This window comes from Amphibalanus amphitrite, unplaced genomic scaffold, assembly GCF_019059575.1.
Source record: "Amphibalanus amphitrite isolate SeventyFive unplaced genomic scaffold, NRLGWU_Aamphi_draft 001055F_arrow, whole genome shotgun sequence".
Lineage (NCBI taxonomy): Eukaryota > Metazoa > Arthropoda > Thecostraca > Balanomorpha > Balanidae > Amphibalanus > Amphibalanus amphitrite.
The window spans coordinates 4,971-32,785 of record NW_024882549.1 but is presented as its reverse complement, the minus strand read 5'-3'; the positions used below and the strand labels follow the sequence as shown (position 1 = coordinate 32,785).

At 49.5% G+C, this 27,815-nt stretch overlaps 2 protein-coding genes across 4 annotated transcripts; both read right to left on the bottom strand.

Moving 5' to 3' along the window:
• Positions 1-480: 480 nt before the first annotated feature.
• On the bottom strand, positions 481-17,905 carry LOC122369603 (GDP-fucose protein O-fucosyltransferase 2-like). Of its 2 annotated transcripts, none has more exons than XM_043344458.1 (11): positions 17,868-17,905; positions 17,141-17,255; positions 16,760-16,869; positions 16,318-16,420; positions 15,863-16,004; positions 15,177-15,294; positions 14,475-14,603; positions 13,818-14,010; positions 13,265-13,445; positions 8,140-8,257; positions 481-1,958 (listed from the first exon to the last, which is right to left on the bottom strand). In XM_043344458.1, the coding sequence occupies exons 2-11, from the start codon at positions 17,153-17,155 to the stop codon at positions 1,799-1,801; spliced, it is 1,269 nt and encodes a 422-aa protein (XP_043200393.1). In that variant the 5' UTR covers positions 17,156-17,255; positions 17,868-17,905; the 3' UTR covers positions 481-1,798. The 2 variants fall into 2 exon arrangements, with proteins under 2 accessions (XP_043200393.1, XP_043200394.1); XM_043344459.1 differs by having other exon boundaries at positions 17,823-17,901.
• A 592-nt stretch (positions 17,906-18,497) lies between these two features.
• LOC122369602 (developmentally-regulated GTP-binding protein 2-like) lies at positions 18,498-26,212 on the bottom strand. 2 transcript variants are annotated; one of them, XM_043344455.1, is made up of 8 exons: positions 25,983-26,212; positions 22,737-22,834; positions 22,248-22,408; positions 21,663-21,833; positions 20,886-21,137; positions 20,355-20,512; positions 19,402-19,603; positions 18,498-19,035 (listed from the first exon to the last, which is right to left on the bottom strand). In XM_043344455.1, exons 2-8 carry the CDS (start codon positions 22,798-22,800, stop codon positions 18,949-18,951), a joined length of 1,095 nt encoding a protein of 364 aa, XP_043200390.1. In that variant the 5' UTR covers positions 22,801-22,834; positions 25,983-26,212; the 3' UTR covers positions 18,498-18,948. The 2 variants fall into 2 exon arrangements, with proteins under 2 accessions (XP_043200390.1, XP_043200391.1); XM_043344456.1 differs by having other exon boundaries at positions 25,991-26,067.
• Positions 26,213-27,815: the final 1,603 nt, after the last annotated feature.

Below are 27,815 nucleotides of genomic sequence, written 5' to 3'. Positions count from 1 at the left end.
CCCATAACCAGGATCGAGAACGCCCCGAGAGGTAATCTTATCATGACTTTTTCTGGTTCTAGTCATGTAGATCTATGACGCCCCGAAGGCTCGCTGTCGAGCTTCATCAAGCTCATGAAGCTCATAAGCTCATCAGATAATTGCGTCGGCCGTCGGCGGCGCCGGGACTCGAGCGGTGCCTGTGTAGTGGATGGGAAAGCCCGAGCGGAGAGGACACATATACATCTTCCAAATGAGGGAAATGAGGGAGTCATATTCTGAATATCATCTGTAGGTAGTCATGCTCGGTAAGTACCAGTGTCGCCTTACATCGATTGGGCAATGTGACTGACAACGATGACGGCAAAGGGGCGGGACATTTCCATTCCTAGCGGGACAATTGCCCCTGGGATCATATTTGGAAGCCTCTGCTACTCACGGGTTACGACTTACCATCTCTGCTGGTAAGCGATGTTCGCCGAAATAATCTCTCACAAAGAATTTGTAATATAAACAATCGTTTATTCACAAAGTATAAGTAACAACGTCGCATCTGAGACGGTATCAACAAGCGAGACAGGTCACCGACGGATGACAAGACTAACCGTCCCACCTCCCCGACTGACCTCTCCCCGTTGACCTGGCTGACAATCTCCTACCCCAGCAGAGTCGCGGCAGCAGGTCGACCGCGGTCATTTGCTGACTACGGCGAACCTCCCACTCAGGCGAGCCACATTTGGCCGGCGTCGGACGCGCGCCAATGCGCTCCTTCATTAACTCCTCTCAGAACAGTGCACAACACCGGCCGGCAGAGCAGCGAAACCTGACCCGAAGCCGCGTTCGCTCGGGATGGAACGGACCGAGGCACCGAGACGAGCAGGCACTCATACGCCACAAACAGCTTACCTCTTACACAGGGACTCACGCCCAACAAATGAACTCGTTTGTCACAGAGATTTAGAGGGACTTTTCAGACACCCGAACACAGAAACTCACCACCCACCGGCCCCACGACTCACGCGGTTTGGAGCCCGAGCTCATTTTGTCATATGGATGACAGCCCATACCACTGAACTGCGACTGATAGCCTCTACGCAGCAAGTGCAGAATCAATAACGGCACCGTCAATCATCCCAGAGAAAATAACCTCAATATCGAACATCAGATAACGCCATGGGGTTAATATAATATGGCACGTAACATTTCTTAGTAGGCATCCTACTTGTCGCCCATTCAGATATCTATATAAAACACACAACATTCAATATTCTTAGTAGGCATCCTACTTGTCGCCCATACAGATATCTATATAAAACACACAACGTTCAATACTTAAGAGAACGCGGAGCACAACATGAAGCCGTCAGGCTATAAAAACTGCACCAAAGGCATTGTTTCGAGTTCAACTCAGATGAACTGGATTTACAGATTTCGTCAGCCGTCCAGGTCGGGTCACTCCGGTCATAGCAGCGATGATCGGCCATAAAATACAATCTATGGTCTTGCGACCCTCAGTCTAATGAGTATTGGAAAACAAACGACCCAGCGAACATCCCAGATAATAAGCCACTCAACAAAGTGTCACATGAATGAGGTCCGTACCCTACTCCTCCCGTAGGGAGCTCCTCCGTACCACCATTCGCCCTTCACGAGCATCTTGCACCGGATGGGCTGCTCACAGCTAGCGAAATCAGGCTCAGACCTTCATTGATCCATAAACGATCCTGAATCGGATGGGCTGTTCACAGCTGGACCCTTTCGCGGTCACCAAGGCGGAGCGGAGCCCCTCCTCTAAGGCGTCCCTCTTACGTCCCCTCATTCACGCATACACGATGCGCCAGCGGGTGGGTTGCTCGCAGCCCTTGCCCTCGCGGTCGCCACAGAGCCGGTTGAAGGTGGACTCGGCACTGAAGCCCAGGATCTCGCGCTCCTCCTGGATGCGGAACGAGAAGGTGGACTCGTAGCTGCCGATAAAGTGCCTGCCGGGAGATGGTGTGCGGGTGTGACTGGCCGATGGGGTCTAACCGCAGCTCCTATAAGGGAAATGATCACAGGGAAACGCTCAAAGGGAAACGTAGATCCTTCTACCGAAGCCAGCGTTATCAGCGCCTTTCTGCATAGTTACACACGGCAGCGGTCACCCGGTGAGACGGTGAACGACAGGGGGAGTATGCAGCAGAGTAAAAAGTCGGCGACCTTTACCGCTGGTCAGAATCGGGTCGGATCGAAACCTGTGTCACGTAACGTTTCGGGTGAATTTGTGTCGTCTGTTGAGTCAGTACATCTGCATCACCGCGTCACACACTAGCCCTGCTGGTAGGAGAAGGGGGGTCCCGGCTGCCGCCCCTGGAATTACTCAGGTAAGGGTTACAGGGATCTATCCACTAACGTGTTAGAAGCGCCTCCCGTCACCCGGGCGTCAGTAGCCCCAAAACTCCCAGAGCGTGTTAGCATCGCCGAACCCGTCGAGCACGAGCCATTCTCAACTTCAGGATGTAGCCAACATCGGATTTAATTTAACATGGACTTAAATACTAGGTACCGCATCTCAGCTCATTTTGATATTAGGCACTACACCAGCATTGCACTGCGTGCTGGATTCGAGCACGCAACTCAAAGCTGGAAGCGCAATTCAATTTCAGTTAAGTCGATTTAAATGTAAATACGGAGCATAACCTAACATGAACATCACGCCGCAATAAGGAAATAAACGCAAACACTTCGCAATTTTTCTTCCGAGAATGCACGAGGTAAGATCTGAAAGCCATATTAGTTCTTATCTGGCCAGATATCTAGAACGATCATAAAAAGAACATCCCTGCATGTTGTCTTGCATTCCCTTGGGTATAACCTAAAAGCCAACCGCATCATTGTTATCGCAACGATTGCTTTCATCGACGTTTCCTCTTTATATTCATTGTATGTACTTTAAGAATGTGACACAACCGATGCTTATTGTCGTATGCTCACTGTACAGCGTAACGATATTTCGGCTAACCTGTCACACTGGACACGCAATATCAATATTAACCCTCGCTCCGTTGGGGGGGGGGCCATTTTGGCCCCCCCTGTGGTTTTTCCTGAATAGCAAGAAAACAGCGGGGCGCAGCGCCGCCAAATTTTCAGTACCTTCTCGGGCATCAATTTGACACCTTCACACCAAATTTCAAGTCTTAGGTCACCTTAGGTCAGGAGTTATTGAGGTCAAACTGAGGTCATGTTCGAGCAAAAATGAGCAAAAATCATGCAATCTTGAAACGCTCACCAAATCTACAGTTATCAAGCAATTTCAAAGTTCTTTATATGGTCTAGTAGACAACAAACGGCGCTACAAAACTACTATCTCGGATTTTCAAAATTTTGGGTTTTTGACCCCAAAAATTCAAAAAATTGTTTTTTTTGAAAAACTAAAAAAAAACCAAAATTTTTCCGAATTTCGAAAAAAAACCGGAATATATGTGATAGTCCCTGCGCTCTTCTATATACATACCAAATTTCAGATCGCTATCTCCTTTTTTGGCCAAGTTATAGCGAAAAAACTGTTCAAAAATGATGACGTCAAATTTTTGAACTCAATTTTTAGCGATTCTAGACCACGTACGGCAAAACAAAGACCACCATTGAACTCCCCGTGACGAGCTGCATCGATTCGATACCCATTTTATGCAAACATATTAACTTTGAAATTTGACCTAATTTGACCTGACCTTGACCAAAACGTGACCTAAGCTGGCCCCAAAGGCTGCCTGACCCACATAATCGCATTTGTCATGTAAAATGGACCATAAAACATGTATCACACGACACTGTCATATTGTGACCCCCCGTGACCTGACCTCTGTGACCTGACCTGGTATCAGTGACCTCAAATAGCAAAATATGTGTTTGAAGAACATTTCTACATTGATGATTTTCAATGAAATGCATTTTACTCGATTTTACAACGCATTCTTTGAAATGCCTGTAAACGGTGAAAATTGGACTTTTGACCTGACCTGTGACGTCATCGGTTTGACCTAGGTCAATAAAATTGGGTCACAAGGTAGTTCCCTGATAGGGCTATCCAACACCGTTTGCCGCTTGTCGCTAAGTTGCGTGGTTCTCGAGATCTTAGGGGGGGGGGGGGGCAAAATGCCCCCCCCCCAACAAATGGCCCCAAAATGGGCGCGTTGCTCGGCAGAGCCCAACGGGGCGCGGGTTAAATGAGGCGACGAGGCCACAAATCACTACGGATTTGAAGCTTGAGAGGATAACATTTAGTTCCGAAGTAAAACTCAACTTCGTGATCAAATTTGGACGATGAAGAACCAGCGAATCACCTTTTCGATACCGGCGACCGGCAGTCGTGCCCAAGATCTCATGTCAGCCAAAACGTAATTGACACAATTTAGGGGAAAAGCTACAAAACATTCATCTAAGACGACTGAGTATTTTAGTAATGGCTTATGGTGTAAGTGCAATACCATCTAGCAAGAAGAGGGGAATTCACCAGCAGGATATCACCGCGGTCCGCGGCATTGGATGCAAGACATCATCATCACATCATCACGAGTCATTCATGGTGGCTTATAACTCGGCTTCTGGCACAACAGTCAGGAGCTATGGGATCAGAATACGGTCCGGATACATTGAAGTCAAGAAGTACTGAACCCAAAGCTACAGACTGAGCTTAGACTGAGCTTTAAAAAGGCGGTGTATGCGCACACGATCAGATACACCAACGGCCTACATTTAGTTGTGCCGCCGCTGATAAACGAACCTAATTAGGAGCCGGGGCTCGGTGTGGCGACACAGCCCCGGTCTGGGTTACTGAGCGGGGTCTCCGTCCGCGGGCACGAAGATAATGGCTGCCCACGCGACTCACGGCCGGTTGTTATGGCAACCCATCACATCGTACCGATATAGGTTACTGCTCGACTGCTAGACATAAGACAATCAACTGTGCGATTGTCTGGCCTGAAACGGAGAAATGCGAGAAAGCATCGATTTTTTTATTGTTAGCTTTGGTCGTCTTATTTGTCTTCACGAGAAGTATGAATAGCTTCATCCATTAAAACATTACCCAAAACGAAAGGTCAGTAAACGGAATGGATTAGACGCTGTCTGGGGGACGCGCTGGTCCAGATTCACGTAAGACCCGATCAAAAATAATATTTGCTGTTTTCGAATTTACTTATTCCAGGGTTATTTTTCTTTTGTTATGTTCCTGGGGAACCGAGATATGCTTTAAGTTTGGTTCCTGAGCCCTCTGATCAGGAGCAGTGCGCGTTTAAAAGTGAGGGTTTTTTCCCCTCTTTGTGCCGCTTCTCAGCAAGTGACGAGTTGTGCTCGTGTGCTCACCAGTGAACGTTCGTGTCTCCAAGTTTTTGTGGGACCTCCAGTCACCCAAGGATGGCAACTTCCCAACCACGTAGTCGTTTCTCCTTTTGAGCCAATACTGGAAGAATTTCCTTTGGTTGGAATCACATGTGGTCGTGCGGTCGCTTGTTGTTTGTTCATCGGATGAAATCGTACGGAAGGACAGCAAAGTACAAAATCAAACCCATATCATGTGATACCTACAACATTACTCTTCACTTGGTAGGAAAAGGTTTTGCTACTATTTGCTACTTTAGCAGTAAATTAGATTTTCCCGTTTCAGATTCACTCAATGAGATGACGTCCCCCACCCGTCGGGAGCTTCTGGAGGCGATGCTGGGAGCCGGTCCCCTGATGTCGGACGAGGCATTGCAAGCTGGTGTCGAGTTCTTGTGTCTTTCGGTTCCTCCTGGACGTGTGCCTGACCGATCTGTCATCCGGGACGTCGTTCTTGATCACCGGAAGAGGATGCATCGACGCTGGGATGCTCCAGGAGTTCGACGGATCTTCGCGAAGATGCTCGACAAACATGCAGTCTGGCTTCTCGAATCTGTTCCAGTGGCGATCCTGGCACCTCCAGCTCCTGGGCAAGACGACCCGATGGATGGCCGCGGACGACCGTCGCAGATGCCGGCTGCCTTCACCCTCGTCTCCTCCCCCACCAGGCGCAGCAACGTGTCCCAGCTGCTCGACCAAGGATTCGTTCGTTCATTGGGGTTTACGGGCGCGTCGACTGCGGTGGTCATTTTGCGCCCATTCGACCAAGGATTCACCGGCGAGCAGCTGGCGTACGCGGCTCAGATGACTCTGAGGAAGGAGGGGAGGAAAACCGAAGCCGACATCATCAAGAAAGTGATTGCGGCAGACGGCCCGGACCCTACTGTGGTGCAGGCATCGTACCGCGGACCCCCTCCATCGCTTCCGAAAACGCTGTCGGCCGACGAAGCTCTCGTGTTGCTCTTCAACACCAACATGACACGAGCTGCGTACCAAGAGGTCCGTGAGACATCAAAGGACCACGTCGCCGACATCTTCCCGCCGCACAACTTCGTATTGGATGCCAAGAAGCGATGCCATCCGGCTGGAGTTGTTGTCGACGACCGGGGCGCTTCTGCCCCCGTGCAGCAGTTGCTTGACCACACGGCGTCAAGGCTGTGCACGCTCCAGGCGTCGGTCATCCAATCGTTGGCAGCTCAAGGCTCCTTGATCCTGACCTCCAAGTACGGGTTTGACGGCGCTACCGGTCAACAAGTCTACCGCCATCGACAATCAACGGACGTCGATGACTCTACCATGTTCCTGGCGAGTATGGTCCCTCTGCGGCTCCGGACCGAGGATGGCCGAGTGATCTGGGCGAACCCGAAGCCAAACTTCACTTTCTTCTGTCATCCGATCAGCTTCATCTTCGAGAATGAGTCCAAGGAGTTGACCACCGCCACCTACGTCCAACTCCAGCAGGAGGTGGAGTCACTCACGCCGTCAGTCGTCCAACTCACTAACGACGTCACCATCTCCGTCCGCCATGAAATGACGTTGACCATGATTGACGGCAAGGTCCACAACGCCATCCAGGGAATCCGGTCGCAACAGATCTGCAGCATCTGCCGGGCCAAGCCTACTGAGATGAACAACATCGACGGAGTCCTGGCCCGGCCCATTGCAGGAGACCGGACTCAGCACGGAATCTCCACCCTCCACTGCTGGATCCGGTCGATGGAGATGTTCCTTCACATCGCGTACCGACTCCCGTTCTGCGAGTGGCAACCCCGTGGAGAGGAGAAGCAGCGGATCGTCAAGGAACAGAAGCAGCGGATCCAGACCGAGTTTCGTCAGCGTTTGGGGCTCCTGATCGACCAGCCCCTTCCTGGCGGAGCTGGAACGACCAACGACGGCAACTCGGCCCGCCGCTTCTTCTTGGAGTACGAAACGTCTGCGGACATCCTGGGCCTTGATTCCACCCTGATCCGCCGCTTCAGCTACCTCCTCCGCGCTGCGTCCTCCAACTTCCACCTCGACGAAGAGCGGTTCGGCGTGTACGCGGTTGAGACGGCCAGGATGTTGGTCAGTCAGTATGCTTGGTTCAGGATGCCCCAGTCGGTCCACAAGCTCCTGATCCATGCTCCCACTGTCTCCGCCGGCATGCTCCTTCCCCTGGGGGCGATGTCAGAGGAAGCCCAAGAAGCCAGGAACAAGGACTTCAAGGCAATCCGGGAGCACCATTCGCGCCAGATGTCCCGGGTTCAGTCCAACACCGACCTGGTCCACCGGCTTCTTGAGACTTCCGACCCCATGATCAGCCCCCTCCGGATGCGGAAGCTGAAGACTCCGACGACCACGGACACGGACCAGTTTCCTTCAGAGGTCCTGGCCCTCCTTCGGGCTCCATCGGTGAAGCTGTAGAGCCTGGGTGGTGGTGGTGGTGGTTGTCTTGCTGGTCACGGGGATGAACTTTCAGTGTGTGTTATGATGTGACATATAAACAGTTTTGTTACAAATCAGCGTGTTTGTTAAAGCTGGCCAACTAAAATCACTCGTTATTTTCGGTTTCTGAGGTAAAATGTAGAAATTCAGTCATGTTTATGTTTATAGATCCTTTTCATGTGGATTTGAACTCAGTTCACTCAAAAATTATTTTTGATCGACCTCTTCGTGAATCTGGACCAGTGTGGGACGGTATGATGTCGGCCGGTTGGAAGTCACTGCAGCTCGGCACTGCAGTCCACCATGCAGACCCCGGATCGAATCCCGGCGGGGTCGGTGTGTTTGCGGCACCCCCAGCCCGCCGCGGTGCGGGGGACTCACCTAGCGTGGCTGCAGACTATCTGGTCGATAATGGCCTCCTCTCCGGCCAGGAGGTCCCGTCGCCGCGACGGCCGGACCAGCCGGAACGGCTCCAGCAGCTCCCGCAGCCGACCGACCTCTGGAATCACGGAGAGACGTCATGGTAGCAGCTGCAGCATATAGCCTATAGGACTGCTGGAGCACATGGAAAAGTGATGGTGACATACGAAAAAAGGCGGGACTCAGGAAGACGGATAAACGTGGCAGTAACGCATAAGGCGGGCACGAGACGGACATCTGAAATACAGGCACGGTGTAACAACTGGACAGCAGATATTTTTAAGGCCATAAAACATTTATCTTGCATTAATTATTTATTTATATTATTGCTAATGAGTGGCCGTCAGGAAAAGTCTCTTAACATACATGTACTTTTTGCGATCATTTAATTGTCTTGGTAACTGGTAAGGTATTCACTCTATGCGACAGTGCGAGCCTACTACCTAACTGGTAAAAAAAAAAAAACGGTTTGACGGTAACCGCTGAATTCTCTTTGTCCCATTGTCCCTTGGTGTGTTCCATTAGATTGATGCTGGGGGCGTACCAAAAATGAAATAATTCGTCACCGCACATCCCAAGACAACCGCGAGACAAAAAAAGGTCGGGGAGTAGGGGCTTACTATGGATAAGCTGATGCCACGTGGCGAGGCCAATAGATAATAATAGTATCATCGGCAGGGTTTGCTAATGCCAACGGTACCGCTGCTATGCGCTATTGAAATTTCGTCAGCCGATCCCGTCTCGGTCCGGCGCTCCATCCATTCCCTTCACAGTCGGTCAGTCAGCGTCAGCGCACTGTCCAGTGAGCCAGTATCAAATAACTCGACTGTGCACTGAACTCCACAAACCGACAGACATCGGAGCCGGCGCGGCGGGACACCTGAACCGTCCGCAGATTGGCGCCGCTCCCGACCGGTGTCGGAACCGACGGGACGCACCGGCACCGACGGCCGTCGGCGGCTCGGGTGACCGGCCGCCAATTAGCTGCCCGGGGTCGGCGAGAGGGAGGTATCCCGTCCGGCGGCGTCAGACGCGAGCACCGCGCGGTCACCGGTAGACGTGAAGGTCATCGGAGGTGGCCAGCACCACGACCACTGTGATTTGATACTCAAACGCACCAGATGCTCTCCGCAGGCGGCGTGCAATTCATTGTCTGGCTATTTCAGTGTCAATAATACAATTAAAATGACGCCAGCCAGCGATAGAAGTGATAACCTTAGGTCCCATGTTAAATCTGGCAAGCACAAACGTCAAAAGTTAAAAGATTAAAATTCCAACGTGTAAGTATCGTATGCATAGCGTTAGCAGTTCCACTACAGTGTCGGCGTCTGGGTACCTATGACACCGTCACAATCTTATTGACTTACTCCAAAAGGTCGGTCGTCGATTAGCCCTGTTCAGTGTTCACTTCATCCGAGCCTCTAAGCACGCATTTATAACATCTGTTACAGAATTGCTCCACTACGACGCATTTCCACGGTGAATGACTGGCCATATGATATGCGTGTGAGACACATATGGCTTGATAGAGGCGGACGATCACCTTTATCGCTCAAAGTGGTCGTGAATTGTTAGAATTCGGTGTCGTTAAAGACAACCTGGACTTCTTTCGTTGCATACTAACTAATAAAACAAATTGCATATCATCACCTGATCAAAATCGTTGTGTTCGATTCCGTACTGTCTTGAATAGGTTCATCGGCGTCTAGTTACGCCGGTCACAAATACTATAGTAGTACAAGTTCTTCGTCTCTCATTTACGTACCAAAATTGAAAATGTTATGATAACATCGGCTTATGACCTAAAAATCTTTCTTTAAAGACGCATCCTGTTCCCGATAACAATTATCTGTTGTTTATCCGAACAGACCTGTGACGCACTGACCGATTACCGCCACCTTCGCTGGTGCCGGATGAACGTGTTCACAGCACGGTCACGCTTACAATGTGGGAGAGAGTAAGTCTGGCGTTCGACCCTTTAGAGGCCAGGCGGGCTCGTGGGCCTGGGATTTACTATAATGCTCCAGTCCCGACGAACAGTAAGTAGTAAGTACCGGATGAAATAGAGCCATAGACCCCATTGACCACTTTAGGTGGCGATATCTGAAACACATCAATACAAAAAGCTGCACTTTGGAAACACACAAGGTAGAATAAGATCAACTATGAAAAACTGTCAACATCTACCATCATATCATAGATCCTTAAGAAAAATCAATGTCGGCGGTGCTATCCACACTTCATATAAGACTCAGTCTTCAGGAGTCATCAGGGGGAAGACAGGCGACAGGCTGGGAGCAGTCGAGAGCGGCGGATAGCTGAGGGGAATGAAGGGAGCCGTCAGGAGTAGTGGGCTCGCGATCATCCGTGATCGTAAAGCGAAGCCCCATCTCGTCTGCGACTGTTTCCCAACCACGGAGATCACGCGGCGAAATCCGCCTCCTCCCGGACCATCTCTATCGCGTCACCATCAAGTGCGGTGTCATGCCCGCCGTCAACAACGATAACCGTCAATCGCACGGCGCTCAGCACTCGCCGTGTTTTGACATCCAGCGTCACACGCTCACAGGGATTTCCGCGCTTCATTGACGCAATAGCACGTGATGCGCAGCTCGAGGCCCCACCGAAAGGCAGTCTGCACAGCCGCATTGTGAGATGGTACACTGGAGGGCAGATTGATGTTCCACTACCGTAAAGTGGGGCTATTTGAGACAGTGGGGCTATTTGAGACAGTATTTAAAATCGCTATAAAATGAAGAGCTTTTGATTTTTATGTGATATTTTTGCTCAGGAAGGTGTGGGATCGAGCAGTAAATCGCCTGAGCAAAAATTAAGCATAAATTTCGAACGGTTCTTATTTTATAACAATTTTAAATACTGTCTCAAATAGCCCCACTGTCTCAAATAGCCCCACCTTACGGTACTCCCTACTCATCGGGCTCTCATGGCTCAGCACTGGCTGCTGCCAGTGGCAGCACTGGCAGCATTGGCACTGGCAGGCAGTGCTGAGCAGTGCTGAGGGCAGGGAACACTGGCAGTAGCCAGTGCTGAGCCATGGGAACCCGATGGGTAGGAAGTGGTGGAACATCAATCTGCCCCCGAGTGTACCAGTAGTTGAGATGAGTTCGGGTTAACGAAGTACAAAGTGACCGTTTTCTGGGATGTCTAGATTCGCTCGGATGTCATAGCGAGCATCGCGGCTGTGATAAGGAAACCGAAAGCGGAACTACATTGAAGGTAAATGTAAGGAGATAAAAAGCCTCAAGATCGCAAATTCACATAGCGGCATGAAGAAATTCATGACATTGTTTTATGATGCATAACCCAGTTCGGAAAACATAGCTGAACACAGATGTTGATAAATCTGCAGTCACCACAACATCAAATGAAGTGCCGTCAATAAGAAGCACACATGCTTCCCAGTAGTAAAAATGCGTTCAAGGCATGCCTGAAGCGTAACATTTCGCACTACGTATCACCGCTTTGTGACGATAATGTTTCGACGAATTGGCGTGCAGTACATATATTTCAAACTTGTGAGAAGTCCACAAGGAAATTACCATCGGCCTTGTTTCATCCATATCAGTGCCTTTGAGAGTGAACGTCTTACTGTGAACGCGAACGTTGATAAGCCTGGATAAGCCTAATGGTAAAAATGTGAGATCATCAGAGTTAACGAAGTTTTCTAGTTAGCGTCAAATGTTGGTTAGAGTAAAGAGCAGGTAAACTGAGTTTTTTTTACACCCACCGGTCCCTAAATCATCCGGCAGGGTTTCACTGTACTCTGAGGTGGTATGGGCCTGTCCGTATTCGGCGGAGTAAGCCTGGCAAAGTGGACCAATCATTGTCCAGTAAAGTGGACTTATCCATGCCCGGCACAGTTATAGACCTACCCCTGTCCGTGGAGTCCCCCGCCGCGATTCGCCGCCAGACCGCCGAGAACTACCTCGCCACCTTCCCAGAAGCCGCTACCTGGATCTGGAGCGATGGCTCGGCGGAGGGCGGCACGACGAACGGCGGCGGCGGCGCCCTCCTCATATTCAGGAATGGGGAGGCCAGGGAGATCAGGGTCGCTGCAGGACGCCTGTGCTCCAGCACCCGCGCCGAACTGTGCGCTATCAAAGCGGCGCTGGAGGAGGTCAGCAACCTATCAGGTGCCGAGGCAGAGGGACCCGTGGTCCTGTGTACCGACTCCCAGGCGGCGCTGTCCATGCTGGCCGGTGGGGCGGGATCGCAGACCACCCCGATGGGCGCGGCGATCTGGGCCCTGCTGCTCAGCATCTCCGCCAGAGGCCAAGAGGTGACGCTGCAGTGGGTACCAGCGCATTGCGGTATCCCCGGCAACGAAAAGGCGGACGAGCTGGCGAGAGAAGCAGCCGGCCTCCAGCAGGAGGCGCCAGCGGATGTCCGCACCATCACGGGCGCCGTGGCCAGGACGGCTGCAGAGGCATGGCGCAAGTCGTGGCCGGATTCTTTCTTCCGGCGAATTTGGGGAGACCGGATGCCGAGCCCGGTCTCCGGCGTGAGCAGGAGCGAGGCGGTGGATGTACACCAACTGAGGGCCGGTCACTGGGGAATGGCCCGCCAGTATCTCCACCGTATCGGCCGCCTTCCGACGAACTCGTGCCCCGGCTGCCCCGAGAAGGACTGCCCTGCGGCGCGATGTATCGTGTGCAAGGAGGAGGCGGACACACCGGAGCATGTGCTGCTCCGATGCCCGAGTCTCGCCGGACTGCGCCTTCGGTTGCTCGGCAACATACACGTGGACCCTGCGCAGCTGCGCGACGGCGACGTCGTCGCGGCCTTGGCCCGCGGCTTCAGGCGCCATCTGGAGCCGCTGGCTGACGGGCGACCCTAGAGGTCGCCCGGGAGGAACAACAACAACAACAACCCCTGTCTTACGGACCCTGTCCGGCAGAGTAAACCTATCACTGTCCGGCGCAGTGAGCATCCTACCCATGTGCGGCAGAGTGAACCTCCCCCTGCCCGGCAAAGTAACCCTAGCACAGTGAACCCCTGTTCGGCGGAGTGAGCCTACCTCTGTCCAGCAGAGTAAAGATACCCCTGTCCTGCGCAGTAAACCTACCCCTGTCCGGTGCGTCGGTGGCCAGGTACACGGTCTCCAGCCCGAGCTCCCGGAGCGTCGCAGATATGGCGCGCGCTGCTGTCTCCAGCGAGGGCACGGAGCGCGGTCGGCCGGACACAAAGTCCCTACGCCGCAGGTGGACCGCCAGGTACGGGCCGCCGCGCGTGCTGCCCGCCTTCACCTGGTGGCATAGGGGAGAGGTCAGATGAGGGGTCGGAGGGTCAGAGGGGTCACTGAGGCTGGCTGCCGACTAAGGGTAGATATGCGAGACTGGTGGTGCCTGCTAATGTGAAATCTTTTTATAAGTCTTCTTATAAGTCCTTTTGTTAGCAAGAACCTACTACAGCCGAGTTTTATCTACATACGTGACATGCATATTTTACGGGTATATCTTATCCAATATGTGACGACTCTTATCACGGATAATAGTTGCATCTCTGTCAGTAGGTGCCTCCCGTAACGTTACTCGAATGGCCTACCTAGTCTGCTTCCTAGGGCTTTAGGACGCATCTAAACTCTACAGTCAAGCTTATATATGCGACCGCCGTCCCACCTTCATATCCCTCCAGTCGTCTGTGTAGCGCGTGCCGTCCTCCACATCCTCAGAGGCCAGCAGGTCCCGGCGCAGAGCTGCCGCCTCCTCCACCAAGTGTCGGGCGAACCGCATACTGCGCCGGGCCGACCAGAACTGGCGACCGCCGTAGTGGTGGTGTAGCACCGTCTCGGCACGGTCCACCAGGATAGACCTGCCAAAGGAAGGTGGATCAGTAAATTATCAGTACTAGTATATTACCAACAGATGCAGTCATCAGCGCTACATAACTAGAGTTAACCATCGCGTACGGTACTAGAATACCATCATATCATCAATAAAGTGGAGAGAGGGGCATGGACCGACCCACGCGTCATCACTAGAACGACCAATATGCGTATGGTATCAGATATGACCTGCAATGATATATAACGTCTCTTATGAACTAGGAGAACGGTTTCTTTAAATAAACTTCTGACCATTTCTAAAAAAAAAAGAAATCCAGTTTCAACATCTCCGACGATGAGCTGAGAAAAGCGAAACCATATAACGCTGCCGACAAACGGATTACGGACAGGCCGGTCTAATTAGAGTTGTCCCCACAGTTCAGTCAGGAATCCACACAGTCGGACGTCGGTATAAGATGGGCCCACCTGTGACCTGTGGCCTCCGACCCACCTGTGCGGTTGGGCAGCACACATCTCCGCCAGTGTTCTAGAGGTGCCCTGGATGGAGACACAGCTGTAGTTGGCCGCCTGTAGCGTCACGTGGCTCCACATCTGGGCGCTGAACACGTCACCGGACCGGCTGTAACGGCGGACACAGACTCAGTCAGAGCATGCCGTAACCCTACCATCCACCTGGGTGTGTCAGTATACAGGTCGGACCCAAACCCAGGGTACACAGCAGAACGGGCCGACCCAAACCATGGATATTGGATACTTAACCCAGAGAAATCAGATCAGCAAAGAACGACCCAAAGCCATGAGGGTACAAAGACTATCACAGAGCATACAAATCAATCAAGACAGCCTTGGAACCATTCAACATGAGCAAGATCGAATGGAAACAAATGTTACATTATTTCAAACGAAATACTATTATTGGCCTGCTCAAAAACACAATTGAAATAAAAACCTAGAAATCTGGAAAAAGCAATAGACAAAGATGATTTATAGTAAAACCAGCTGAGGGCTGTGGCTATTACTATCAAAATTATGTCAATTTAGTTAAATAAAGGGAACAAGTCCTCCCATGATAGCCAAGACACATGCTCCTCCGTGCCCAAGAGCTAAGTATTTCAGTCAATTGTCGGCGACGTCGACACCTCAGCGGTCAGTAGCGCTATGGGCCACCCGGCCGCGCCCGTCTGGACACTACCTAAATCTTGCCTGGCTCAGGCAGGGTTGCACGTGCCACTTCTCGTCAAAGTGGCCGTCCCTCCATCCCTCGGCGTAGTTTTGCAGATGCAGGACGGCGTCCACCCGAGCACCGCTCTCTGGGAAATCGTCACAATATCGTCATGCTGCTGTCACAATACCGTCGCGCTACTGTCACAACACTCACGTTACTATGAGCATTACTCTGCGTTACTGACAGCACATCGTTACAGCACTGTCACGTTACTGTCACACGCCCGTAACGTCACCGTCACATGATCAGTCACATTATTGTAATTAGTCACCCGTCGGCACATTATCGCGTTACCGATCACATTACCAGCCAAATCACCATATTCACAGCAAAGTCAGGACATGAGTGCAGTTAAGTTCCCAAAATGTGCGCAACGGCGTTGATCACGAGACATGGGCACAAGCCTTCCATTCAATACTACGCAATGTGTGGCACGGATTACAGATAGTGGGAAAGTCGAGGCAATATCAAAAACAAAACAATTCATCGTGTTCAGTTAAAATGGAGAAAAACAAAAACCACAACAAGGCTGATATATTTAGAACATGAATGGTGTGAGTGCTGTACGTTCCTTCAAATACTATTTAATGCGTAGACACACGTCCCATTCCCTAGAGTTCCAGCAGGCAGCTTCGAACTGCAAGTAGCCTTACCTTTGACGTAGTCGTCAAACTCCATTACGGGGACGTATCTGTTGAGGCTGGCCACATCGAAGAACCGTGCCCACGGGATGCCGGTCTCGTACTCTCCATTGGTGGCCTGCCAGTGGTAGAGCGGGCCCCACGGCGGGAGCACCTGATAGGTACAGAAGGGGGGGGGGAGTGTAAGGTACAGTGAGACCGCCAGTGGTACAGCGGCGGCAGTACCTGACGAGTACAGTGAATAGTGAGAGAGTTGACAGGCACTGTAGATTGTAGAAGTGAGCCGAGCTTCGGTAAATCGGGAACAATTTTACATGAGAAAACAAATAATCCGCACGCTGACGCGATCAATTGTCAAAACGGCGAATGAAAAAAAAACAAAAAAAGCCTCGGTAAATGCTCTTAGGTCACTCTATGGACCAGCCCACATTGTTCCACCACTGCTGTGCAGTCCCAGTTGCGCTCACCAGTGTCCATCCGCGCAGGCGCGCCACGGCCACGGCCACGCGCATATAGACGTCCCGGCGCAGGTTGAAGCCCTCTCCGGGATTCACGTCGTACAACAGGTACCTGAGGCGCACAGAGATGTCATTTCTAGCTCACTAGCTCAGCGAAAGAGAATACAGATGGAAGCTGTGCTGGGATCAGGGAGAATATGCAATACTTGGGTATAAGACCAATGACATTGTTTGACTACTTATGGGACACAGTATATTTGTTCATGCTTAGACTAATATGGGTCCAGGGTCCATCATCAATTTAGAAGACAGGCTGGAATACTTTGGAACAAAAATCAACTAAAAAAGCTAGTCTGTAGGTATGCCTTAAATGGATGCATAAAAGAAAAAAATCAGACAACATTCAGCACACACACTTCTGGCAAGTGTCACAAATTACAGAACAGCTCACCTTTTATAGGCTGAGGAGGAGGTGTCTTGTTTCTCACATGGCCCATCTTTGTAGCAGGCATCCTCGCAACCAGCCAAACATAGTCCAGCCAGTAGAAGAAAGGCTGGAAACTGGTGACACAGGTGTCAGACATCTACTCGGATAACAAACATTGCTAGTATACACTGAACACTGAAGTACCTGTCATTTCTCAATAATCCACTGAAGTTTTAAAACAGATTCATTGTAATTCTGATTAATTTTAATATCTGGCTATTGCATACCTACAGGACTTACTATCAAATTCAGATTGCCATAAAACACAAAAATTACATAGGTGGTTACTCAATACTCATGTAACAGAAGAATGTCAAGATTGCATTGATAGGTAGATATCCTCACCTGTAAGGATGTCATTGCAAAACCTTCATCAAATCACTGTGTTCTTTAGCCAAAACAATGCTTACTGCTCTTGGGACAGGAGACCTCTGCTCAAATGCAGGTCACCTACTTGTCTCTGAAAGGTGAATAGGCAGGTCAGCTTAGTCAAAGAATAAATGCAGAGATACCATAGTCAAGACTCACCTGGTCAACTCACCTGGTCAGCAGACTATTGAAACAGCGGTTTTACTCTGGTTAGCTCCGGCACTTACTCCGGCTGAAGTACAGGCAAGGTCTGGGGTCAAAGAGGCCATCGTAACCTAGCGTCAAACAAAACCATCCCTTAAACCAACCCCGCGTTCGATGTCTCACGGACGGCGAAGATTCTACGCCGTCCAGCCAGACATGTTTGTTCCATAACCGCAGCCGAGCCCCCGCTGACCTTGGACAGGATTGGCCGGACGGCTAAGAATCTTTGCTGTCCGGGAGACATCGAACGCCGCCTTAATTTGATTGGACTTCAACTATAAAGACTACTAAGCCTGTAAGTAACCGTTCTCCATCGAGCTTGTGGAGGTCGAGTCCAATGTCCATCGATTCCATCGACTTTTTAGACTTGTCTAGCTCCTGTCAGATACAAACACAAATCTTAATATATCCTCAAGTTAAATTCATATTCATATACAAAATATCAAGGCCGTACATGAGCAAAATATATCGTTAAATAACTGCATATTTTGCCGAACACCTCAACCCAAAAGGCCCCTCAACCTCTCTCCAAAAGCCCCAATGCACGCGCGGATGTTGGAAAAGCAGTGTTCATAAGACAAGCGTTTGCTGCTGATAAATGTCGATACAAGCTTTTGTTTCAATCCATCTGTCCATTCGCAAACTAATCTCAGTATTTTTGAACATTTACATATGCCGCACCTGCGCAATAGTTGAACAACTACCATATTGCAAATTTCCTCCGAAACATAAAGGTAAGTAATGGATATCCCACTAATTTCAAATTCTAAATCTAACCGCGCTCAGATTGTCTAACAAATACCAACTGACAAATCAGCAATATAGCAAAACTAAAGGCCAATGGCTGGGTAATGGTTTTTAACGCATGTCCAAACACTCTATTTTCGATAAGACCATTTGTGCCTGAGCGGTAGCGGTACCTAATGAGGGATAGACGGTCGCGCCTTACGGGCGCAAAGCATAGATGGCTAGGCTGAGCAATGTAATCCTTGTATTTACTCGTAACAATACAGGCGCTTCGTTCGCAAATAAAGGTATCAAGGTATAACCGACCTACCATAAAGTTGTGTAATACGATGACTTGTAATTTTTACCGATCGAGTAAAACACAAGTTCAAACGCCCGAAGCTGCTCGGTCAGGATATTTATTGACCTATAGACATCCGCTCCGCAGTTCACAATATAACACTTCAGATAGAAACAAACACGGTCGGTCTCGCCGACCGCACCCACCCCTTTCGGCCACACGGGAGCGCAGCCCACCCCCAGGGACCGTCACCGGGGCGACCGACGCCCGGGCGCTGGCCGATATTGTCACCGGGGACGGCCAAGGACGGGGCGCCGCAGCGCGGAGCCACACGGCGGGGTCAGGCTTCCACACCAGATACGTGACTGCACTCATTGATTGCGTACACTCCACCATCACTGCCAGTCAAATACAAACTCACAGACTCACATACCCACAGCAGACAGTGCAGACCGGACCGGTCCCATCACACGCCGAACCCGCCGCTTTCCCCCGGCGCCCCGTCCCCGAGCCCCTCTGCCTCCCTCCTTCTTCCTCTGTCCCCCGTGCCCTCTCACTTCTTGACCACCTGAATGACATCCTCGTCTTCAACGACGTGCGCCAGACCGACCCGCTGGGGACTGTACTTGGTGCTCCGGCCCTGTGGGGAGAAATACAGGGTTATCGGACGGAGGAGACTGGAGGGAGGGCGGGGAAAGGGTGAAAGACATCACGATTCACAAGTCCCGCATAACGGGCAAGAGATGCGGTCAGAGAAATCATAAAGCGGAAACGAGCAGCGTAATGATGGTAATCCGTTGCTTTGATTGTACGTGCGAAGAAATGGGAATAATAATTTAAGGAGAAGTGCTGTGCTTAAAACTGAGATTCTGAGACTGGGCGGGCAATACAAATAAGGCAGGAATAAGATAGTCGTTCAAAACTGATGCAGTATGAGACTGGAGGACAATTTGTTCCCAGTTGACAAGTCCATAAAAGTTAACAAGCTGCCAGCCACCCGCCTTACCCAGACGAGCGCGTATTTGAAGACGGCCACTATACTCCTGTGAATGGAGTGGCAGACGTGCTCCACAGTGCTGCCTCGCCGCATGATGATGGCGTCGCCAAAGTCCGGGTGCTTGCCGGGCTTCTTGGTGTAGATGCGGATCAGCGCCAGCATTTCCCACATGGTGAACAGCAGGTAGTCTAGGTTCAGCTTCATGTTACAACTGCAGAAAGGGGAGAGGGGCAGGTAGCAGCGGTGAATTGGAGTCTTCATCGTCGACACTAAAATATGGTCAATTAGTGTGAGAAGAAACGACAATGTTAGTTTACCGGAACATTCGAAAATGCAAGAGTACCTAAATGGCATCGTAAGGTCCTACGATTTGTTTCAGCACAGCTGAGATTTGGTTCAAGTCACTCGCATGGCCAAGTTCGCCCAAACCATCATCGCAACGTTTCCAGTAACGAGAAATGAATAGACATTAGACACTAGACATATTCTCTTTGTGATCTGTCTCGCATCACACATACAAAGGCAAAAGCAATGGCTATTACCCAAAAGCACCTGCCCGCATTTGTCGTCGGTGAGAACACTATGCTATGCGGTGCAGTCTATCTTCAGGCGTTTGTCACTAGCGCCACCTATCCCCACGTTTGTAAGTAACAGTGACGAATTTCGACACTAGGGCGTTGAGCCAGACGCACAACCATATTCGTCGTGCACGGTGCAGGTATAGTATACAATGGCAATGAATTAACTTGCACCATTATCGTCCACAACACACATCTAGGAAGAAGATCGTCAACGCTGATCAGGTGGACAACTCCCATTTAGCTACCCCATGAGCGGCTCACAAGTCACAACTCCTATCATCTCTGCCCCACGGCGGCAGAAAACTCGAGTTAATCACTGTTAATCAGAGTTAACCTGAGTTAATCACTGAAGATCCGCAGAACTGTGACTACGGGACCCACCTGACAACCACCGAGTTGGGCTGCCGCGCCAGTCGGTCCACCTCCTCGATGCTGATCTGGTCGATCTTGTTGTAGACGTAGAGGCAGGGCAGGTGGACCCGGTTGTCGGAGATGGTGTCAATCAGCTGGTCGGCCGTGGCGTCCTCACGGAAAATCACCTGGCCGGCGGCAGGGGTAAGGGTACGTGAACGATTTGTCAGTAAATGGTGACAGGAACCGGCCGGTGGGGCAGTTATATGACCGGAGAGGGACGATCCAGAGGTACAATTGGCTGACGAACACTGGTCAACAGCAATCAGCGGATATACTCACCGTAGACCAGCACTGGGGCTTTCCGTTACGAGACATTCCTCCATAACGCATCGAAACAAACCCAGTCAGCACAGCAGCCTACCTAGGTAATGGATAATGACTTGACCATCAGTTGAACTTAGATGAGTAAATGAATAACTCCGCAAAAAAATATCTAACAGCACATAGGACATGCTACATTCTCTTATATCTTAGAAACGATAAACTTCGAAAATTTACCTCAGCATTGAATATTTTGTACTCGTGTAGGATGAGCTGCACAAGCTTCTCGTCGACTTTGGTGAGCGCGCACGTCGAGTTGAAGTGGATACCGCCGGCCTTTTTCTGTTTGTAGTAGATACCCGGCTTGGGTTTGTTGAGCCGTATCCCGACCGCCTCAAGCTCCTTCTCCAGGAGCTCCCGCTGCACCTCCGACTTGGTGGCGTCCAGCATGATGATGACGAGGTCGGCGGTCCGCGCCACGGCTATCACCTAGACGGGGAGAGGTGGGAAGGGGTTAGGAGACGCCACAGAGAGAAAACGGGCAGAAGCGCACTGGCGCGGCACCCACACATAGCTACACGATCAGCGGTGGCCCCGGGCCCGCTGACCTGTCACAGTTTGTGGTTATAGATCGTGATCGGTCACAGGACTGGGGTCAACGAACGGTCATACTCCAGGGTCACTGTCACTGACCGATTTGGGTTCGCGGCCAATGACGACCAGCCACAGCCTACAGATCAATCCTCATGGCCATGAATGACTAGCGACAACTACTTCAGTCACTTAAACTTGGCATCACAATTAATTAGCGGTCACTGGCCAGTCACAATTCGGGATCACTGATCGTACACAGGTCGAGCCTCGAGGTAACAAGTCCCACCCCTTGACTTGTCAGCAGCCACTGACCGGCCACAACTCGAGGTCTCTGACTAGCCACCGTTCCGGGTTCGGGGTCGCCATGACTGATAAGCCCCAGCTCGTGCCCACTGAGCGTTTCCAGGCCGGGCCACTCACCTGGCGACCGCGTCCCTTTCCCTGCGCGGCGCCCTCGATGATACCGGGCAGGTCGAGCAGCTGGATGTTGGCGCCGTTGTAGTCGATGACACCCGGGATGCAGGTGAGTGTGGTGAACTCGTAGCTGGCGCACTCAGACTGCGTCTTGGTCAGCGTGCTCAGCAGCGTTGACTGTATGGGAGAAAGAGTAGTGAAGGTCATGGCGGATCAACAAGGTCGATTGGGCAATGAACAGACTGAGACGGAGGCTCGCAGTCCCGTCGCTTGTGGCAGAGAATGCCAAACAAGTCAGCGAGACAATGACGATGGAAGAGTTTACCAGACGGATGCCAAGACATGAGGTAAGTGAACGAAATGACATTGTGCGGGTCCTTACTACCCGTTGGACTCATCTAGATGAAGTCCAAAGCTTCCGTACAATAATCAGATACCAAGCGATATTGAATATGTGATGTCTGACTAGTTAGGTGAGATTCTAAAGGATGCTATACAGGAGGCTATACCCACCTTTCCGACTGACTGGAAGTAGGATCTGTTAGTATGATCTATAGTAAGACCTATAAGTAGGATCTATCCTATACCCACCTTTCCGACTGACGGGAAGCCGATGAGGGCCACACGCGCGTCGCCGGACTTGAGCACGTCGAAGCCCTCTCCCTTCTCGCCCTTTTTGCCCTGCGGCTCGAGCAGCTGCGTGCGGTATTTGGCGAGCTTCGCCTTTAGCAGTCCCAGATGGTACTCGGTCGCTGGAGACGACATTCAACAGTCAGATAATCTGACCCCGATACTGCCAGAAAGCGTACGTCCAATATCCGTACGTATATTCATATGCATCATACTAATGGGCATGTAGTCCAAAGTATTTGATGTCAGGTCCCTTATGTCACTTTTATCATGGCACATCAAATTATCATAGTTGCTCGAAAAAAAACTGTGCTTCGATAATAACTTATGAACACATAATAACTGGATTATAGCAATGAAGCTAGCAATAATCACATGAGAGCAGCAATAAAACATCACATGAGAGAAAGGCGATTAATTTGACACGTTTATTGGCATGAATGCCCTCACCTTTATTTTTCTGGGTACGACCAATTTCTCTTTCAATTTCGGCAATCTTCTCCAAGATTCCCATCTTGTTGCCTTTGGTTCAGCTGGATAAAAATCAACTGAAAAATGCATACACATACTGACATACCTATCAAATCTGTCCAGCAGACAACACTTTGCAAATTCTCTCAAACACTTCTTGCTCAATTTCTGACTCCAAGTCGTGATATCAGTGATAATTATCTCAAAGAGAGATCTAAGAGGCCAGGCACCAGAGAGTGATACCTATAATTTTCATGGCTGACTGATCCATGGTTCACCATTAATTACTTCACTTGGTACTTGGTATCAGACAACACAAAAAGGAGCAAGTCCTCTATATAAAGATTGGCATGAGACCCTGGAAAACTTTTTCTATTGACGTACCAAGTAGCTACAAAAAAGAGGCACTACAGAAACGAAATGGAGCAATTCTGCCACAAAACTGCACTGCCGAGAAGCTCGTACTGGAGGCAGACCCAGAGTGGAGCTGGTTGATTCACCAAACTGTACAGGGCGAATGTATGATCATCCCATTTCACCAAACAAATCTGTTTTAACAATCAAGAACTAGAACACAGCATAAATATTATGCTTGTGACATGACAAAAAGCAAACATCTAAGTCCACAGCTCAAAACCCCACCTCCAGTCATATGCACGGAAGTGTGGAGCCTGATCAGAACACTCAATTTTGATTCATCAATTTCTTCTAAGTTTGGCCCATTGTGTTGCCTACTTGGAAGGCTACAATGGTAAGGTGAGGTAAGAGATTGTGTTGTGTTTATTTCATTTATTTTGGTTGAAACAGCAGTACGAATATTTGTCCAAATGAAGATTTTTTATGTTAAGGTCTAGCTATGTGGCTACTGGCTACACTATGCGGGTCGCAGGATTCTACGCAAGTGACCCACATTTTGTTGGGTTTTGCAGGAAATCGGTACACAGATGAAGTTCAGCTCATAAGTAATACACAGGGTCGGCTATGCTGGGGTCATGCAGATTCAGTCAAGGAAATCCCAGACGTTCAGTACAGGAAATGCCGGATTGTCAGGATGGTGAAGATGGTCCAACTTCCGAGCCAATATAAAGGTCAGAGCTACAAACTTTTTTGAAGAATCTGCGAGGTTGCATGATGAGACAGTTGTTGGCGCACTTGGTGGCACATTGTATAAATACAAGTAACATACTGGACGCAATGATGACATTTTTTATGCATGGCTGATCTTAAAATGACAAAATAAATCATAGTTTTTAACAGATACAGCAAAAAACAAGTTTGTACATTAGTTGCAAACCATTCATTAGCTGTTATTGTTATGCCAGCATAGGTACAATAATTCACAGAAATTCTGAAAAATCACAGAAACCAATAGATACCTAGGTCAAGGTATCAAGGGAGTCCGAAATCACGGACCTGCAGATCACACTGCACACACATCATTTCCTGGATAATCACGCATGGTAAAGCCTGACCTCAGTACAGAATCACCTTCAAATCGTTCATAATTTTAGATGGCCCTTCTAAATTACCTACTTGTCTATCAGTAGGCGGAACTATGGTCATGAGTACCCAAATATAGGAACGTTCCCATGTTTGGGAACGGAGTTCCCAAATATGGGAACGGGCGTTCCCATTTATGAGAACGGAAGGCAATTTTTCGGCCGTTCTCCCACTAAAACTCAAAAGTGCATCACGTCTCAAAAAAGTGCACGCTGATTTAAGTATCTACTAAATCTCCATAAAGTAATCTTTAATCTGACCGTGGAACAAGGAAATTGACCGTGGAATGATATTTTTAATGATTTTTTGAAAATGACAGAATGGTGGAAATATGGGTTATACGACATTTAACATGCAATTTTAAGGAAAATGAAGCATTTTTTAGTTTGAGGTAAAGTATAATAATTTTCGCCTGGTTATGAACTTTCATACTATCGACACCAGATGCTGACAAATGCACGCGAAGACGCGGACGGTCCCGAGGTAATATTGTTGACTTTTGTGTCGGGGCGGACGACCGTGTGGAACGTGAGTGAATTTACCGAGCTACTGTTGTAAACTCAGTTTAAGCGGTTGAAAATTATCCAGCTGTATTTTATCATCCCGGAAAGACATATTTTATTTGGATGCTAGCTGTTTAGAGTTGTTTTATAAGGAGCGTCATGAGCGTGGTTTTTGTCTTCCGTGTTTCTAAGCGTGATCGTTTTGGGGGAATTTCTCTTATATAGCTCGCTCTGTGTGGCTTATTTATAATTTTTATGCTGATTTCGATAATTCCTCGTGCCCATCCTACCAGGCCTTTTGCCACTTACACTCATCAAGAAAGGAAAAAACTATATTTTCATTGGGACTAGGTGTTTTGAGGGTGTAACATATTCAGCGTTCCCATTTTTGGATACTTCCTTGTACTCGTCAACTATCGGTGATAAACAGACGGGTGCTTGACATGTCTCCACCCTCAGCGCGGACGGTGGATATAGGTATGGAAGACCTTGTTGAACATCGCTGAGCGTTGTGAATTACGTAATCCTGCAGAGGGGGGCGTGCCCGCTGCGAGATCGACGGGAATAAAAGCGCAGAAGACCGGGCGAAACATGCGACGGTCTTGCCGGAAAGGTCATCTGATGATTGTTGCGTTAACAATAATTTGCGGCGTTGGACGTGATACTTGTTAATGAAAAGAGCCCCTGAAAGGCGTCGGTGAAATCATTCCCAATTTTGGGTACGCCGTTCCCATAATAAGGAACGCTTGCAGCGCCAGTGTACGAGAGCGTTCCCAAATTTGGGCTCGCGGCCCGGATGATGGACTGCTTTAGAAATAGGGGAACGATTTGAAACTACGATGGGCCTTACAATAGCAAACTCTTTCCCAACAATATTGAGACAAATATCAGGCGGTTCACGATCGTTTTATATTTTTTGGACGTCATTTAACGGTTCTTTTTCTTGTTTTAAATAATGCCTACATGGCGTTCCCATATTTGGGTTTATCGTTCCCAAACATGGGAACGAAAATGCGTTCCCGAAAATGGGTACGCTTGACCATAGTTCCGCCTACTGCTATTGAGTGTTGAGTAAGGTAGGACCTAGGTACCAACAACTGAAAAATAGATAGATCCAGACATTTATACAGGCTGAAGTTCTTTTTAAACAGAAATGCCAATGAATTACCAGAATTAAAACAGTATAAAGCACAGTAAATACTTAACATACCCCGGTACCTACCTTCCCACCTTCAATCAGCCACCAGGCACCAGCAGCAATCAGCTAAAAATATTATTGTTATCGCGTTGAGAAAATCATCTGCCTCAATGCAGCGTTTTGCATATGTTCAATTACAGATGTTCCTTCGGTCAGACTTGATATTTCCTAGCAACACGCTAACGACGGGCATCTGTTGCCTAGTAACGCGTTAACCTACCAGCAAAGATTAGCTTTTAGAACATCATGGTCTTGCTGGCTCTTGTATTTGGTGCGCTGTGTATGTCATTAGTACCAGGCACCATATTATGAAAAACTTTACCAAGGCTACCACATATAAAGTTTTCCTCGCACTAAAAAGCGATGAGGCGTAGATAAGTAATCTTGCGTAACGTTCATCAATTGAGCAGCAGATTGATATTCGCGAATATCAAACTAAAAATTCGATATTCGGACGGGGAACGCAATAACTCAAGAACCAGTGAACCGATTTTGATGAAAATGCCCTCATTCGATTCCTCGTTCCTTACTGCAGGTTGACAGCGATTTCCAGGTCACTAGGTCATGACCTTCAAGGTCAAGGTCAAGGTCAAGGTCAAAGGACGGGGAACGCTCTACAGCCTAAAGTTACCGTCCGATTGGCTTGTAAATGGTCTCAATCGATTCCTTGACCCCGATTCCAGCTTGACAGCGATTTCCAGGTCACTAGGTCATGACCTTCAAGGTCAAGGTCAAGGTCAAAGGACGGGGAACGCTCCACAGCCTAAAGTTACCGTCCGATTTGGCTTGTAAATGGTCTCAATCGATTCCTCGACCCCGATTCCAGCTTGACAGCGATTTCCAGGTCACTAGGTCATGACCTTCAAGGTCAAGGTCAAGGTCAAAGGACGGGGAACGCTCTACAGCCTAAAGTTACCGTCCGATTGGCTTGTAAATGGTCTCAATCGATTCCTTGACCCCGATTCCAGCTAGACAGCGATTTCCAGGTCACTAGGTCATGACCTTCAAGGTCAAGGTCAAGGTCAAAGGACAGGGAACGCTCTACAGCCTACAGTTACCGTCCGATTGGCTTGTAAATGTTCTCAATCGATTCCTCGACCCCGATTCCAGCTTCACAGCGATTTCCAGCTCACTAGGTCATGACCTTCAAGGTCAAGGTCAAGGTCAAAGGACGGGGAACGCTCTACAGCCTAAAGTTACCGTCCGATTGGCTTGTAAATGGTCTCAATCGATTCCCCGACCCCGATTCCAGCTTGACAGCGATTTCCAGGTCACTAAGTCATGACTTTCAAGGTCAAGGTCAAGGTCAAAGGACGGGGAACGCTCTACAGCCTAAAGTTACCGTCCGATTGGCTTGTAAATGGTCTCAATCGATTCCTCGACCCCGATTCTAGCCTGACAGCGATTTCCAGGTCACTAGGTCATGACCTTCAAGGTCAAGGTCAAGGTCAAAGGACGGGGAACGCTCTACAGCCTAAAGTTACCGTCTGATTGGCTTGTAAATGGTCTCAATCGATTCCCCGACCCCGATTCTAGGTTGACAGCGATTTCCAGGTCACTAGGTCATGACCTTCAAGGTCAAGGTCAAGGCTCTCGAATATCAAACTAAGAATTCGATATTCGGACGGGGAACGCAATAACTCAAGAACCAGTGAACCGATTTTGATGAAAATGCCCTCATTCGATTCCTCGTTCCTTATTGCAGGTTGACAGCGATTTCCAGGTCACTAGGTCATGACCTTCAAGGTCAAGGTCAAGGTCAAAGGACGGGGAACGCTCTACAGCCTACAGTTACCGTCCGATTGGCTTGTAAATGGTCTCAATCGATTTCTCGACCCCGATTCCAGCTTGACAGCG